The sequence below is a fragment of the Asterias amurensis genome, chromosome 7 (genome assembly GCF_032118995.1).
Source record: "Asterias amurensis chromosome 7, ASM3211899v1".
In the NCBI taxonomy this organism is placed as follows: Eukaryota; Metazoa; Echinodermata; class Asteroidea; order Forcipulatida; family Asteriidae; genus Asterias; species Asterias amurensis.
Window position 1 is genome coordinate 22314769 of NC_092654.1, and position 17878 is coordinate 22332646.

The 17878-nt window shown below is 36.7% G+C and overlaps 1 protein-coding gene across 5 annotated transcripts in view; it reads right to left on the bottom strand.

Moving 5' to 3' along the window:
• LOC139939351 (uncharacterized) overlaps positions 1–17878 on the bottom strand; it is a 102320-nt gene that overhangs the window by 20865 nt on the left and 63577 nt on the right. The window contains exons 1-13 of one of the 5 annotated variants that reach the window (XM_071935155.1): positions 14053–14545; positions 11133–11357; positions 10238–10324; positions 9601–9693; positions 8157–8255; positions 7229–7324; positions 6626–6718; positions 5482–5574; positions 4346–4444; positions 3334–3429; positions 2731–2823; positions 1587–1679; positions 448–546 (exon numbers count right to left, since the gene is read on the bottom strand). The exons of 1 other annotated variant lie outside the window; for it this stretch is intronic. In XM_071935155.1, the coding sequence (XP_071791256.1) occupies positions 448–546; positions 1587–1679; positions 2731–2823; positions 3334–3429; positions 4346–4444; positions 5482–5574; positions 6626–6718; positions 7229–7324; positions 8157–8255; positions 9601–9693; positions 10238–10324; positions 11133–11357; positions 14053–14131 (1345 nt within the window). In that variant the 5' untranslated portion in view covers positions 14132–14545. Of the gene's footprint in view, positions 1–447; positions 547–1586; positions 1680–2730; positions 2824–3333; positions 3430–4345; positions 4445–5481; positions 5575–6625; positions 6719–7228; positions 7325–8156; positions 8256–9600; positions 9694–10237; positions 10325–11132; positions 11370–14052; positions 14546–17878 lie in introns of those variants that run through there. 3 more of the 5 variants (XM_071935153.1, XM_071935158.1, XM_071935157.1) reach the window with 3 other exon arrangements.

The following is a 17878-nucleotide window of genomic DNA, read 5'->3' on the forward strand; positions in this document are numbered from 1 at the left end:
ACATGAACAAGAATAATAACGTTGTGTTTGATGTCCCTTAAAGACAATGGACACTTAAGTTATAATTACTGAAAATAACTGTTAGCATAAAAACTTACTTGGTGTAACGAGAAATTGGGAGCTGTTGGTAGTTTAAAACATTGTGAGAAACGACTCCTTCTGCAGTAAAGTAGTTTTTTACAGAGAGGTAATTTCTCACTCAAATATAGGTTGTTTTTTTAAGCCTGAAGCCTTTTAATGGCCATCTGAAATCACAAAAAAAAATTTGTGCAATAAAGGTGTTTTCTTTTATTGTTCTCTTGCACCTGCAATGACCAATTTGGTCAACTTTTTCACGGATTTGTGATGTTGTGCATATGTTGAGATACACCAAGTGAGAAAGCTGGTCTTTGCCAATTACCAAAGGGTGTCCAGGGTCTTTAAGGGTCACCATAGTTATGCACTCACCTTCGCAGAGTTCACCTTCAAACCAATCAGGACATTCGCATGCACAAGTCGCATTGATAAACGTACCACCGTTCATGCAATCCTTTTCTGTTACACATTCTGTGGAAACAAACCATAGTTTAAAGGCTGCAGCCGATTTCACGAAACGCTAGCTCCAGCTAGGACGAGTAACTCGTCCTCATTTAGGATGGGCTTAATGCGTCCTACGTCTTCGGATACAGAATTAAACTCGTCCTTATAGTCTTAAGATTAATCCTAAGTTAGGAAGAGTTTGGTCAAATCAACAGCCAGGTACTTTTTGTGACACAAAACACAATTTCCACCTTTACATTAAACTTACACCCGTTTGAACTTAATGAAGGTAGAAAGCTTCACTTAAAATAATATGACTTGCTGAGGTGAAAGTGTTGGAGTCATTGTTTATAACTCACCCCACATGAAGTCAACATTTAATATCTAATGTTACCATTGATCTGGAATGCAAAATAAATTAGTGTATGATAAAGAGGGGACGTTGTTAGGGAAAACTTATATTTCTATACATTATTGGTTTATTAAAAATGCAAACATAGCGACCAAAAAGCCGAAATGCGGATGCATATATACAAAGAATAAAACATACATAAATATTTTTTATTTCATATAACAATAAATATATCAGATTGTACCCGGAGTGAAGGGAGACCCTTTTTAACCGATTGTTTTAATTCTCCTGTAGTATACAACTAAACTAACTGTGAAAATGTCATTTTAAAGGTGGTAGCATTAAGATATCGCCGAAAGAGAGGTAGTCCACGCAGGAAGAATCACCCGTAGTTGGAATAGTCAATCTGAGAAACGTGACTGTCAGTAATGCTTCTCAGATTCAAATGTTCGGGGATACAAACTAACATATTTGTCCATAACCACAATACTTCAAAATATAATGCCTTTCAAAATGCTTCATACTACGTAGGTCTACTTCTAAGCAAGTGTACAGGACTAAATTGATTTTAAGAGTTGTTACCAAACTTACCCTCCCTTTGAAAGCCTTTGATTTATCTTTATATCATCGTATTACACCTCAAAGGGTACATCACACAAAACTTTAAAAGGTGGCATTAAAGTTGCTAAAATACATATCAAGAATAAACTATTACCTCCACACAGTACGCCTATGAATAACTCGGGGCAGTCGCAAGCACAGGTTGAAGTATTTTGATTTCCACCGTCGTTAAGACATTCCTTACACTCTGGAAGACATATACATCAAGTTGTGATGATTATAATTTCATTTTCAATTTTCAACTCAACTCACATTTTGTTTCCATACAACATTAACGTTTCCAAACAGTTCATAAGCAAAACATCAGAAGTAACCAAGTAAAGAATTTTTTACAAGGTAGAAAACATGAATAATTAAATATGGAAACAACTTTCAGTAGGCGAGGCCTGTGGAGAGATGCAACGGACAGACAAACAGAACATAAACAGTAACAAGAACGTAGGACAGACAGGACAGAACAAAGACAGTAATGGTCGAGATTAAAAAAAGAGCAACGTGAACGGTCTGAGGAAAATGTCGAAGTTACGGTGAGATCACAATGCAGGCTTCAAGTTACATAATTATTAATGTTTACACCATTTTTCAAAATTAGGCAGTCACAATCAGAAATCGTGCCATTTAACTCCACAATTCTACGTTGCTTGAAAAGGGGTCATTTTGGTGGTCTGAGGAAAATTACAAGAAATTCAATTACAGTGAAAGCACAGCCCAGGCTTTAGGGTGCGGAGTGTTTGTGCACAAACAGCCATAACAAATTCTAGGATGCACATTCAGCAAGTCGTGGCATTAAACTTTCCACCATTTAATGCATTCATAGGATTCTGATGATTTGGTGTAAGACCCAAGACATCGGAGAGAACATTCGTGTCAATGATGGGTTTTGGAAAACTTTAAGTTGGCTACATTCAGATATAGTCTGTTGTTATATATCGTTGTATATATGATTTAATGGATTCAAGGTTACTAACTCTTGGAAAACCCAACCATTAGAACACATCTGCTCACAACCGGACTTTCTCCTTTATTGCTCCGCGAATATGGAACAACCTCCCATAGTACGCATCAGAAATTGTAACTCTTTGCCTTTATTCAAAAAATCTCTCAAAACTCACTTGTATCAGATGTAATTTGTTGTATTTATAGTTCCATTGGTCTTGCTCTTTCCAGCGCTTTGATCTTGATGTAAAGGCGCTTTATAAATATTTAGTTGTATGTATGTATGTATGTATGTAACTCACGAGTACAAAGTTCGCCTTTAAACCCTTCCTTGCAGTCACATTTACAAGTCAAATCGTTCCAATTTCCGTTTGTGCATTCCTTGGGTGAGCACACTGTAAAGAAGAACACACGAAGGTGTGTTTACTATACGAATCATAAACAGCGGGGAAAATAATCATGTTATTTAGGGTTCGGGATACTTGCAACTCGCCTAAATTGCAATTACATGTTGTTTAGATGTTCCCGCCCAGACCCCGACACAAGTAGCATATTATGTATAAATAAAACTAGAGGAAATATAAAGCAAGAATATAGCAAATCGAGATGATGAAATATTAAAGTATGTATTACATAAAATAGCATGAAAAACATAGAACTGACACAAACCAAGATAATGACAATTGCCCAAAACTGAACACATAATTTCAGACCCCGCCGCAAACAGATGTCAATCAAAATAGAGGAAATAAAAAACATGAATAAAATAAATCGAGATGATAAAATATTATTGTACAAAACACTTTATTAATTAAAAAGCATGAACACCTGACAAAAATAGTAGGGTAAGATTATGGCAATTTACCAAAATGTTTGAAAGAACTAAAAATAAATCTGCGACTCACCGGCGCAAAGTTCGCCTTCAAAACCTTCAACGCAGTCACATTTACAACTTGTGTTGTTCAACTTTCCGTTCTCACCACAATTCTTCGGAGTACATTCTGTGGAAATATATCTTAGATGGATTAATGTACGATCCAATAGCTATGAGGAAACGTTCCTATATCCAATATCGATGTACAAGGTAGACATTCACTGTACAAACCTACTGGATGTCCAATATCCAACATCGATGTACAAGGTAGACATTCACTGTACAAACCTATGGGAATGTCCAATATCAAATCGATGTACGAGGTAGACATTCACTGTACAAACCTACTGGAATGACCAATATCCAATATCAAACGTACAAGGAATAGACATTCACTGTCGGACCTACTGGAATATCCAATACCGATGTACATGGTAGACATTCACTGTACAAAGTTACAAACCTATGCGAGTTACAAATATCCAATATCGATGTACAAGGAAGACATTCACTGTACAAACCTATGGAATTGTCCAATATCTAATATCGATGTACATGGTAGACATTCACTGTACAAACCTATGGGAATGTCCAATATCTAATATCGATGTACATGGTAGACATTCACTGTACGAACCTACTGGAATGACAAATATCCAATATCGATGTACAAGGAAGACATTCACTGTGCAAACCTATGGGAATGTCCAATATCCAATATTGATGTACATGGTAGACAATCACTGTACAAACCTATGGGAATTACCAATATACAACATCGATATACAAGGTAGAAATTCACTGTGAATGTCCAATAAGCCTGAAGCCTTTTATTGGCCATCTGAAATCACAAAAATTATTTTGTGCAATAAAGGTGTTTTCTTTCATTGTTCTCTTGCACCTGCAATGACCAATTTGGTCAACTTTTTCACGGATTTGTGATGTTGTGCATATGTTGAGATACACCAAGTGAGAAAGCTTGTCCTTGCCAATTACCAAAGGGTGTCCAGGGTCTTTAAGGGTCACCATAGTTATGCACTCACCTTCGCAGACTTCACCTTCAAACCAATCAGGACATTCGCATTCACAAGTCGCATTGATAAACGTACCACCGTTCATGCAGTCCTTTTCTGTTGCACATTCTGTGGAAACAAACCATAGTTTAAAGGCTGCAGCCGATTTCACGAAACGCTAGCTCTAACCTAGGACGAGTAACTCGTCCTCACTGAGGATGGGCTCAATGCGTCCTACGTTTTCGGATACAGAATTAAACTCGTCCTTATAGTCTTAAGATTAATCCTAAGTTAGGAAGAGTTTGGTGAAATCAACAGCCAGGTACTTTTTGTAACACAAAACACAATTTCCACCTTTACATTAAACTTACACCCGTTTGAACTTAATGAAGGTAGAAAGCTTCACTTAAAATATGACTTGCTGAGGTGAAAGTGTTGGAGTCATTGTTTATAACTCACCCCACATGAAGTCAACATTTAAAATTTAATGTTACCATTGATCTGGAATGCAAAATAAATTAGTGTATGATAAAGAGGGGACGTTGTTAGGGAAAACTTATATTTCTATACATTATTGGTTTATTAAAAATGCAAACATAGCGACAAAAAAGCCGAAATGCGGGTGCATATATACAAAGAATAAAACATACATAAATATTTTTATTTCACATAACAATAAATATATCAGATTGTACCCGGAGTGAAGGGAGACCCTTTTTAACCGATTGTTTTAATTCTCCTGTAGTATACAACTAAACTAACTGTGTAAATGTCATTTCAAAGGTGGTAGCATTAAGATATCGCCGAAAGAGAGGTAGTCCACGCAGGAAGAATCACCCGTAGTTGGAATAGTCAATCTGTGAAATGTGACTGTCAGTAATGCTTCTCAGATTCAAATGTTCGGGGATACAAACTAACATATTTGTCCATAACCACAATACTTCAAAATATAATGCCTTTCAAAATGCTTCATACTACGTAGGTCTACTTCTAAGCAAGTGTACAGGACTAAATTGATTTTAAGAGTTGTTACCAAACTTACCCTCCCTTTGAAAGCCTTTGATTTATCTTTATATCATCGTATTACACCTCAAAGGGTACATCACACAAAACTTTAAAAGGTGGCATTAAAGTTGCTAAAATACATATCAAGAATAAACTATTACCTCCACACAGTACGCCTATGAATAACTCGGGGCAGTCGCAAGCACAGGTTGAAGTATTTTGATTTCCACCGTCGTTAAGACATTCCTTACACTCTGGAAGACATATACATCAAGTTGTGATGATTATAATTTCATTTTCATTTTCAACTCAACTCACATTTTGTTTCCATACAACATTAACGTTTCCAAACAGTTCATAAGCAAAACATCAGAAGTAACCAAGTAAAGAATTTTTTACAAGGTAGAAAACATGAATAATTAAATATGGAAACAACTTTCAGTAGGCGAGGCCTGTGGAGAGATGCAACGGACAGACAAACAGAACATAAACAGTAACAAGAACGTAAGGACAGACAGGACAGAACAAAGACAGTAATGGTCGAGATTAAAAAAAGAGCAACGTGAACGGTCTGAGGAAAATGTCGAAGTTACGGTGAGATCACAATGCAGGCTTCAAGTTACATAATTATTAATGTTTACACCATTTTTCAAAATTAGGCAGTCACAATCAGAAATCGTGCCATTTAACTCCCAAATTCTAAGTTGCTTGAAAAGGGGTCATTTTGGTGGTCTGAGGAAAATTACAAGAAATTCAATTACAGTGAAAGCACAGCCCAGGCTTTAGGGTGCGGAGTGTTTGTGCACAAACAGCCATAACAAATTCTAGGATGCACATTCAGCAAGTCGTGGCATTAAACTTTCCACCATTTAATGCATTCATAGGATTCTGATGATTTGGTGTAAGACCCAAGACATCGGAGAGAACATTCGTGTCAATGATGGGTTTTGGAAAACTTTAAGTTGGCTACATTCAGATATAGTCTGTTGTTATATATCGTTGTATATATGATTTAATGGATTCAAGGTTACTAACTCTTGGAAAACCCAACCATTAGAACACATCTGCTCACAACCGGACTTTCTCCTTTATTGCTCCGCGAATATGGAACAACCTCCCATAGTACGCATCAGAAATTGTAACTCTTTGCCTTTATTCAAAAAATCTCTCAAAACTCACTTGTATCAGATGTAATTTGTTGTATTTATAGTTCCATTGGTCTTGCTCTTTCCAGCGCTTTGATCTTGATGTAAAGGCGCTTTATAAATATTTAGTTGTATGTATGTATGTATGTATGTAACTCACGAGTACAAAGTTCGCCTTTAAACCCTTCCTTGCAGTCACATTTACAAGTCAAATCGTTCCAATTTCCGTTTGTGCATTCCTTGGGTGAGCACACTGTAAAGAAGAACACACGAAGGTGTGTTTACTATACGAATCATAAACAGCGGGGAAAATAATCATGTTATTTAGGGTTCGGGATACTTGCAACTCGCCTAAATTGCAATTACATGTTGTTTAGATGTTCCCGCCCAGACCCCGACACAAGTAGCATATTATGTATAAATAAAACTAGAGGAAATATAAAGCAAGAATATAGCAAATCGAGATGATGAAATATTAAAGTATGTATTACATAAAATAGCATGAAAAACATAGAACTGACACAAACCAAGATAATGACAATTGCCCAAAACTGAACACATAATTTCAGACCCCGCCGCAAACAGATGTCAATCAAAATAGAGGAAATAAAAAACATGAGTAAAATAAATCGAGATGATAAAATATTATTGTACAAAACACTTTATTAATTAAAAAGCATGAACACCTGACAAAAATAGTAGCGTAAGATTATGGCAATTTACCAAAATGTTTGAAAGAACTAAAAATAAATCTGCGACTCACCGGCGCAAAGTTCGCCTTCAAAACCTTCAACGCAGTCACATTTACAACTTGTGTTGTTCAACTTTCCGTTCTCACCACAATTCTTCGGAGTACATTCTGTGGAAATATATCTTAGATGGATTAATGTACGATCCAATAGCTATGAGGAAACGTTCCTATATCCAATATCGATGTACAAGGTAGACATTCACTGTACAAACCTACTGGATGTCCAATATCCAACATCGATGTACAAGGTAGACATTCACTGTACAAACCTATGGGAATGTCCAATATCAAATCGATGTACGAGGTAGACATTCACTGTACAAACCTACTGGAATGACCAACATCCAATATCAAACGTACAAGGAATAGACATTCACTGTTGGACCTACTGGAATATCCAATACCGATGTACATGGTAGACATTCACTGTACAAAGTTACAAACCTATGCGAGTTACAAATATCCAATATCGATGTTCAAGGAAGACATTCACTGTACAAACCTATGGAATTGTCCAATATCTAATATCGATGTACATGGTAGACATTCACTGTACAAACCTATGGGAATGTCCAATATCTAATATCGATGTACATGGTAGACATTCACTGTACAAACCTACTGGAATGACAAATATCCAATATCGATGTACAAGGAAGACATTCACTGTACAAACCTATGGGAATGTCCAATATCCAATATCGATGTACATGGTAGACATTCACTGTACAAACCTATGGGAATTACCAATATACAACATCGATATACAAGGTAGAAATTCACTGTGAATGTCCAATAAGCCTGAAGCCTTTTATTGGCCATCTGAAATCACAAAAATTATTTTGTGCAATAAAGGTGTTTTCTTTCATTGTTCTCTTGCACCTGCGATGACCAATTTGGTGTCCAGGGTCTTTAAGGGTCACCATAGTTATGCACTCACCTTCGCAGACTTCACCTTCAAACCAATCAGGACATTCGCATTCACAAGTCGCATTGATAAACGTACCACCGTTCATGCAATCCTTTTCTGTTACACATTCTGTGGAAACAAACCATAGTTTAAAGGCTGCAGCCGATTTCACGAAACGCTAGCTCTAACTCGTCCTCACTGAGGATGGGCTTAATGCGTCTTACGTCTTCGGATACAGAATTAAACTCGTCCTTATAGTCTTAAGATTAATCCTAAGTTAGGAAGAGTTTGGTGAAATCGACAGCCAGGTACTTTTTGTGACACAAAACACAATTTACATATTTACATTAAACTTACACCCGTTTGAACTTAATGAAGGTAGAAAGCTTCACTTAAAGGGTGGGTGGGTTGCTGCAGTGTTTTTGTTATTCATTTAAACCTGAAATATTTGTTTAATATGTTTTATTAAATGCGCTAGTATTTAAAAAGAAAATCAAGAGATTAGGGGAGCCTTCATTTGCATAAACGTGACGTCATGTCAGTACCCGAGTCGCCGGTTCCCCTGGATGTTGTATATAGAGACGTGTGCACTGTGTGGCCTGGTACCTAGGCGCGTGTAGTTAGGGACCAGACTCTTTTTGCCGACGATATGTTTGAATTCCCGACGTGACGTCGATGGTAGGGGGCGGTAACAATCCACAAAAGGGGGGGCATGACTTATTCACTACTCATGACTTATTCGCTAATTAAGTCAGATATGTCGGGAATAAACAAAACACATTTTATTGATGTTCAATACATAGATCAGAAATAAATGACAGCAAAATTAACTGTTTTATTTTAATTCACTGAAGCATCCCTTTAAAATATGACTTGCTGAGGTGCTGTAGTTTTGGAGAAATGAGTTTATAAACTAAAACATTTGTCACAAAAATAAATGTTCGTATAATGTTTCCATTAAAACGTGTTTACCAGTTGTGGTATCTACCATAACTGTATAGACGATGTGACCTGTGACATCACGCATGTTTACAAAAGAGCCACAGAGTCCGGACTTCCTGTACGCACGATTTGTACACAGCCCAATGAAGGAACGCATACAATCTTATATTTTATAGAGATTACTAATTCTTATCAATTTTGATATGATGAAAGGGGGTACATCTCAAAAATTGTCAAGCTTTTACTTTCATAACTCTTGGTTTTATGTGAAAATTACGACACAAGATGTCACTTTTCCTAAAGGACCAGTGTAGTATATTGCCTGCCAGAATACTCAAAGAATATACAAGGTCACACTTATTGGAAACAAAGTTCACATGGTCTATATAGTTAATGCGTTTTTACATGCTAAAATAGTTTGTGTCTCACTGAGAAGAATTGTTTTCGTGTGACTTGTTTTACTCATTTTTCAAAAACTACAGCACCCTTATGTTTCTCCAGATATCATTTAATATTCGAGGTACAGACTCACCAGTACAAAGTTCGCCTTCAAAACCACCGAGACATTCACATTCACAAGTCGAATTGTCCCACATTCCGTTTGCACATTCCTTGGGTGTACACACTGTAAAGAAGAACACACGAAGGTGTGTTTAATGTACAAACCCTCATGTCGCGGTGTCCTATTAACTGTCAATGCAGTTCTTGGGTGTAAACTTTTGCAGGAGGGTTTAAAAGTAGGATCCAATAATCAGGAAGCATATCCATTTCATTTGAGGTTTGGAATTTGATAATTTGACTAAATTACGTTTCACAATGGTGTAAAAAAAAATCATGTTTATCTTTCAAAATTACTATCATGGGTTGTACAGAAAGCTCAAATCGGCGAACGAGATTGAAAGCTGAACTCTCTATTATTTCAAACCAAAACCCACACCCCTACTACGCCCGGTTCATACTTCCTGTGAATGCGATACGAATGTTGACGTCACACATTCGAATTTGCATCAGTGGAAACGTGCTCAAATTCTGCGAAACCTTCGCTAGGAAAATATAGCTGTGATGTCAAAAATCGAATAGCATTCGCATTCGCTGGAAGTATGAACCGGGCTTTATTCGCTGAAGTTTTTGCAACATGTTCTCGCTTAATTTGCTTCTACAAATCTTACCATCACAAAGTAAGCCTTGGTAACCCTCATCGCACTCGCAGGCACAGGTGTCGTTCTGGCTGCTACCATTAACACACGGCTTGCATTCTGTATAATTAAATATAATAAAATCAACAAGAAGTATTGTTTTATTAAAGTTCATTTAGTTTTAAAGTTGATCAAATTGGCCGATGAAGCTACACGGATTCGACTTTATACGTGGTTCCCAGAATAACACTGGACATTTTTTTTTTTTTTTTTTGAAATGAATTTTTCCAAACAAATCATTACCGCAGTGGAACGAACGAAGAAAGAAATCGGTTCATTTTATCGAACCGGGTCATTACATTTCGTTTATGAACCGTTGAACCAGCATTCAAAAGTCAAAAGGTGTAATTCACTTTCTGAGCAAATAAGATCATTCATTTTCATTAATCAATAAGACTCATACAGTTTCGTCAAAGCCAGCTGCAAGAGCTGGACAAACATTTAGATTCATGAAGTGTCAACAGGTAGAAATTCAACATCAGAATGGTCAAGCTACAATTCTGGCCTCGGCCACACTATCTCGTTGGGATTGGGGGGAGGGGGGAGGGGGGCGGCGACGGGCGAGAGAATGTTTATTGTCAGGGGATTGGGCAGGGCATTTTGGCCGGGATCGAAGAGTGCAGTCTTAACTGTCAATAAATAAAAAAGAATGACTGAAACTAATCTTAATGAAAAATATTAATAATGTGAGCACGAAAACGAAATTGAATGCATTAAAAGCTATTTAAAAAAATCTAGTACGAGTGGATTAGGGGCCAATGTGTATATTTGAATGCGTGTTCAATAACTTGAATGAATTTTTTGCTGAAACTGGCCGGGAAAAAATATAAACAACAACAGCAACATCAACAGTAACAGCAGCACTTACCTGTTATATTTATGCTAAACTCACAAGTCTCATTCATCTCATTCATGCAATGTACAATAGTTTCTCCGATTGGAAATGCATCTCCAGATTCCACCATTTCTTCATCCTGATTGAAACACTCGACGGTAACATTTGCACCTTCTGTAATATTTGGCCAGTCAACAACAGTCCCGTTCTCTCCATGAATCGCATTCTGCTCAATGTCATTGGGACAGTCGATGTCATCTGCGAGGATAACTAAATGGTTAAGAGTGATGTTAAAGGCAGTGGACACTACTAGTAGTTGTTTTTGGGTATTTTCGTTCACATCTTTGGTGTTTTTAAGGTGTGATTTTAGTGATGCCCTGTAATACTTGAATCGCTTATGGGGCACTGATGGACACTTTTGATAATTAGTCCAAATAATTGTTAGCATAAAAACTTACTCGTTAACGATCAATGGAGAGCTGTTGATGGTATAAAACATTGTAAAAAAGAAAAAAAAAAAGGCTCCCTCTGAGGTAACGTAGTTTTCAAGAAAGAAGTAATTTTCCGCGAGTTTGATTGTGAGACCTCAGAACTAGATTTTGAGGTCTCGAAAACAAGCATCTGAAAGCATACAGGTTCGTGTGACAATGCTGTTTTTCTTCCACTATTATCTCGCAACTTTGACGACCAATTGAGCTCAAATTTTCAGAGGTTTGTTATTTTATGCACGTGTTGAGATACACCAAGTGAGAAGACTGGTCTTAAAGGGCTTTAGAGATCGCGTAAACCTACTTGCTTCACCAACCTCAGCCTATCAGGTTCCCTCCTTCACGCACCACTAAGCCTATAGTACTTAAACACCATCCAGCAAATGAGTCCAGCATACTCTTAAAGACGATCATAGCATACCGATCGTAACATTGAGTCATCAACCACCGGTTCTTTTCAGAACTAACATTACTCAAGAGAGATATTCACAAGAGGCTATACTGCAAGCCTCTTTTAGTTTTTCCTCTATGGTTCGACTTAATGTGTTGACTATTTTCTTTTGTGAACTTGCCTAATTGCTTTAGAAGTCTCCCGAATTATGTTAGTAGAACATAAGACAATTTCTCAAAGGAACATAATCTACCCAGCAAATAGATATATGTACACATGGTGTTGTTGCAAACCACGCATACATTGATATAAAAAAAAGACTGATAAAATACGGTTTAAGAGCGGTATATATCACGTGTACTTTCATTTCTCTTTTGAGTTTTGGGTTCTGGAAAAAGCCGGTGGTGAATGAATTTGACGTTTCTTTAGAATGTTTTTTTACATGGAATCATAACGGTTTGCATTGTTGAAATATTGTGTGCATTGTTATACTTAAAGGCATCGGACACTATTGATGATTACTCAACATATTAACATAGCTGTTGATAGTATAACACATTGCGAGAAACGGCTCATTCTGATCAAGTAACGTATAGCTTTGAGAACGATGTAGTTTCTAACTCAAATATTAAAACACTTCAGGCTTTTCAGGCTTATGAATATTGTGCAACAAGGGTGTTTTTTCTTTCCGTATTTTCATGCAAATTCAAAAACCAGTTGAGTTTAAAATTTTCACAAATGTGTTAGTTTATGCATATGTTGGGATGCACCAACTGCCAATACTGGTCTTTGACAATATACCAAAGGTGTCCAGTGCCTTTACTACGGAGCTCTGGAAATGCCATCGCACATGTAGAGACTTTGAGATAATTTACTGCTGTATGGTGACATTATAAACGTAGGATGTCGACACCCTGAGATTATTATCTAGGCGACAACATTCTGAATAAAGGTGTCGTCCTCCCGATATATTTTATCTTAGGGTGTCGACATCAAGAAAGTAAAATGTCGACTTTCCGACTCGATGTTGACATCCTGAACAACACAATTCGTCTTGGGGTGATAACACCCTGAAAATGTCGAGAACCAAAGATAAATAATCTTGTGAAGACAATATCCTATTTAAGATTGTCGTTATCTCTAGATCGAATAAAATTTGGTATGACATTCTACTTTCAAGTCGGCTTCATCCCAAGATAAATTATCTCTAGGTGTCGTCATCTTACGTTTATGATGTCATCATCCTGCAGTAAGTTGTCTTAGAATCTAAAGAAGTTGGATGGCAGTTCCAGGTCTAGTTATCTAGCTTTTGTTCCAAAGCCTATGGACAGACAGACAGACGAATGACAAACGAAAGGAGCATACAGCACATGATTAAAGGATATACAGTAATCACGGTCGTTATAATCTCCATTATATGTACATACAACATTACATAATTTTATACAGTATCTTAGCATTGCAAAATTAATTTCAGGTTTTCTAGTAAAAATAGAAATAGTGGGTAATGACTTAAAGACACCGTGGTGGATTTCACAAAGAGTTAGGACTAGTCTTATCTCGAGTTAGGACCAGTTACTCGTCCTAACTTAGGACTATCCATGCAATTTGTATATCTCCTAGGACTAGTCCTAAGTTAGGACTAGTCCTAACTCTTTGTGAAATCGACCCCTGGACACGTTTGGTAATTGTTAAAGACCAGTATTCTCACTTGGTGTATCCCAACCTGATCCCAACAATTATGCATAAAAAAAAATTTAAAAAAATGTGAACATTTTGGCTCAATTGGTCATCGAAGTTGCAAGAGAATATTGGGAACAAAAAACACCCTTGTGTGCTTTCAGATGAAGTCACTTATTATTTTGGTGAGAAATGACCTCATTCTCAAAAACTATGTTACTTCAGAGGTAGCCGTTTCTCATAGTATTTTTGCTATCAACAACTCTCCATTGCTCGTTACCAAAGTCGTTATGCTAACAACTATTTTTTTAGTAATTACCAATAGTGTCCAGTGCCTTTAAAAGTGTTATCCAGACTATTCCAATAGTTTGTGATTTGAACATTATGTTGTTACCTTCTTGTGCACTGACCATCGTGATTAAGATGCAGCAAACAAGCGAGCACACGAATCTTCGTTGAGCATACGTCATCATGACAGTCACTACAAACACCAGTCGGTTTATAAAAGAAAGAAACTTGCAGTCTTTCCAACACTCGTCTCTGGCCCGCCAAAAGCAGTGATGTTGTAACGCCACACTGCCAGAAAGGTATCGGCAGAAGTCAACACAGTGTTATAATTGACGTATAATCCGTGTAACTCCAGCTTCCTATATATCCACCTACATCAATTGAAATCATGTGCTAATCCCTCAGGTGTGAGAGTTTGTTTCGTTGGATTGATGAGATGCAGAAGGGATGCAACCGGTTCTCATTTCCTCATAGTGTTGCAGAGCTACGCAGTAGAATTGGACCGCTCTGTTCTGTATGTCTCTGCCACGCGGTTCAAAGTACAGCAATATGCACAGTTTGTGCAGCAGTAATAAATAAATGCAGCATAAACGCTTCTCTCTGGTTACGCGGCCACGGTGATATCAATGTCATGTGACCTTTGAACTATGGTAATGCCCCACTCCCAAGTGGAGTATACGATTTTAGCTGAAACTATAAATACGGATAACAATAAATTCTGTGAATGTTTAACTTTCTGAGCTGACTGAGCCAAATAGATCCGGTTTGGCAGACGCAATGTCAGGAATAACTTACACATTGAGATAAGTGTGTTGTTATGACTCATTATCATTACGCCCTTACCAGCAAATTTTAGGATAACATGGCAGCCATTTTGAAATGAACTCAGTGTGCTTAAAGTGATTGCATTAATTAAATCTTCTTAAATAAAGTCAAAACATGTTGAATTGGTTTTTAAACATTTTATTTGCGTTCTTTACAATCATCGATTAAAAAGCACTGGATACTTATACGAGAGCTGCTAAGCAGCAGTCAGAAGGATACCAGTTACAAAATGTACACGGGGGTAGGTAGTTTGACAGGTAACCTTATTCTGATAAGCATATAATGTTGATGCGCAAGCTACTTGTTATGCTTAAGCAGCTCTATAAAAGTTTAAACAGGTACGGCTGAACAATTGAAGACCAACCGCAAACGATTGAGTTTCAGTTGAAACAGAAACAGGAACATTTCAGAACTAAAAATAACTAAGCCCAGCAGAGAAGGAAGCGACTTATAAAGTCATACAGAAACCGCAGAGACATGCCTTCATTCTGAAAATGGTGAATTTTTTAATCGGATACTAAGCATAATTATTAGGTGATGTCAGATCTGTTCGTGAACCAAACACTGGTTCGGAATGCTTGTTTATTACCTATTTCCTGTACATAAGCACATGTACAAATTGCTGTGCATATTGTTTTACATTCAGTTGTATTGCTGGCAGGTGTTTAAACACAAAACAGCATAATAACAAATTATTCAATGATAAAGCTTTGTCTAGTTTTTCTCTCTCGATTTTAAAGTCAACTAAACCAAACTAAGGATGGGTTGGAAGAATTTTGTGTTTATTCCAATGTCGAGAAAGAGAGCCAATTGTAATTATGATATAGCTTGAAATGTGAAATGTAATTATGGTAAAAGGGTTATGGTTACTGCATATTACTACAATCGGCTGTTTATCAGTGTTTCTTTTGTACCAGCAACATTTCTTGCAACCCTTCCTCTCGTACAAAAACATAGCGGTTGTTTTTATGAATTAGTTTTACACTACAGTGGAAAAACACCTAACATACTTGGGTCATCGGAGAATGGTTTAGGGAGTATATTCAAATGCTTCGAAACAAAACAAAACTGTAAAGTAACAATTGTTACACATTTTAACAGTTTGTTACAATTGTTACCTTAATGATGTTGAACGTATATCTGTAACATCACTAAAATCATACCTTAAAAACACCAAGGTGTGAACTAAAATCCTCCCATAAAATAAACACAACTTATAGAAATAAATCCATAATACTAAACAGAGAGGGCAGAAAGCTGGAATGAAAAGATTCCGAGAGGCAAAAGGTTAAGTATCAATCACCAATACCACTTGTAGAAATCGACCTTTGAGCTAGTTGTGTTTACTAACAAGGATGGTGTTCATTGTCAACAAACAATAAAACAGACAGGTGTCATCATTGGACTTAAGTGAGCGTTTAAAGGCTCTGGACACTTTGGTTAGTTGTCAAAGACTAGTATTCTCACTTGGTGTATATCCCAACATAAAATTTGGACCCGATTAAAAATCAATTTCGCAAGAGAATACTGAAAAAACTTGTTGCATTTCTTTGTGTGCTTTCAGGTCCTTAATAAAAGGCTTCGGCTGAAGTCTTTCAAAATATTTAATTGAGCATTGAGCAATTACCTCTTTCTTAAAAACTTTGTTACTTCAGAGGGAGCCGTTTCTCACAATGTTTTATACTATCAACAGCTCTCTACAGCTCGTTAATATCAAGTAATTTGTAATGCTTACAATTATTTTGAGTAATTACCAATAGTGTCCAGTGCCTTTAATACTAGAATTTCTAATTAGACGACCGGGAATTCTTTAATTTAAAACAATACAACATTTTTAGGATAATTAGTCATTATCATGTAATTAAAGAGGCGAGGTATTTTTCGTGAAATGTTTCTGATACGATGTGCATTTTATTAACAACGCTACGCGGCCCGGCAACCCAACCCAGACTATAATCTTTTAATCTGAAAAAAATGTTAATACATAATTCTCGGAATGTTCTCGTGCTCAGACTGATGTTGAAAATTGACCCCCCCCCCCCCTTCACCGGTAATACACACTAATATCTCATTGTTTTGTCCTCATTGTTTTGGGGATGCTATAGCTTTAAGTTTCAAACTTGTCCTTTTAGTGGACGTTTTGGTGTTAATGAATCACATAATTATGTTAAAATGTAAAAATCTTACTATTTCGTTGTACTAATAGATAAATATCCTTGATCACTAATGTTCCAATATTGGGAAGTATATAGGACGGGCAAGTGGGACGACATCGGGGGGGGGGGGGCATGAGCCCCGTCCCCATGAGTCCCCTAGGTTTACAGAACAGAAGAGAGTAGTCTACCACATGATACAAATTGCTAAACTAAAACATATATATTTTAAACAAGGACACTCGGGGGGGGGGGGGGTATCAATTGGAGGTGTGGGGGGAGGGGCTGTAGTTTAAAGAACAAAATAAAGAAGCCTGCACACGAATACAAATTGAACCATAATAACCAGAATTTGTTAGCAATATTGTACCGTTTACTTTATTATTATCGGTACATTTATTACAACTCGCCGGAGCAGAGAATACAAATGCATTAAGTAAAAGCCAAAACAGCTTCAGCTGAATTTGTTTTACAAAATAACGATTTTCTTAAAATAAAAAACTAAGCATACAAAACCCAAGATGTATAGGTCTATATTAAAACAATAATAAAATATAAAACTGCTCATTACAAAACAAGCGCATTAATAGTGATTTCTGTGTAACATGTACAATAGTGTGGAAACAAATGAATATCATTTTATAAGAATATTCAGATGAAACATTTTAAAACAGACTTACAATTTAAAACAAAAATGAATCCTTTGAATATTATTTGATAAAAATACTCATATAAAACCTTTAAAAAAGACGTGAGAATTTACCTATACTATTTGTCCCATATTATGTAACTTAAACTTTGCTATTGTTTTTCCTTTGAATGTTTGTCCTTTGTTCTAATTGCATCATTATCAACGAAAAGTTTCCCCACGTTGTAACAAAACTCAAATAATTAGGGAGTAAGAGTGCGATTACCCGGTCTTCACTGCGTGGTAATGACCGGGTTGGTGGCTGG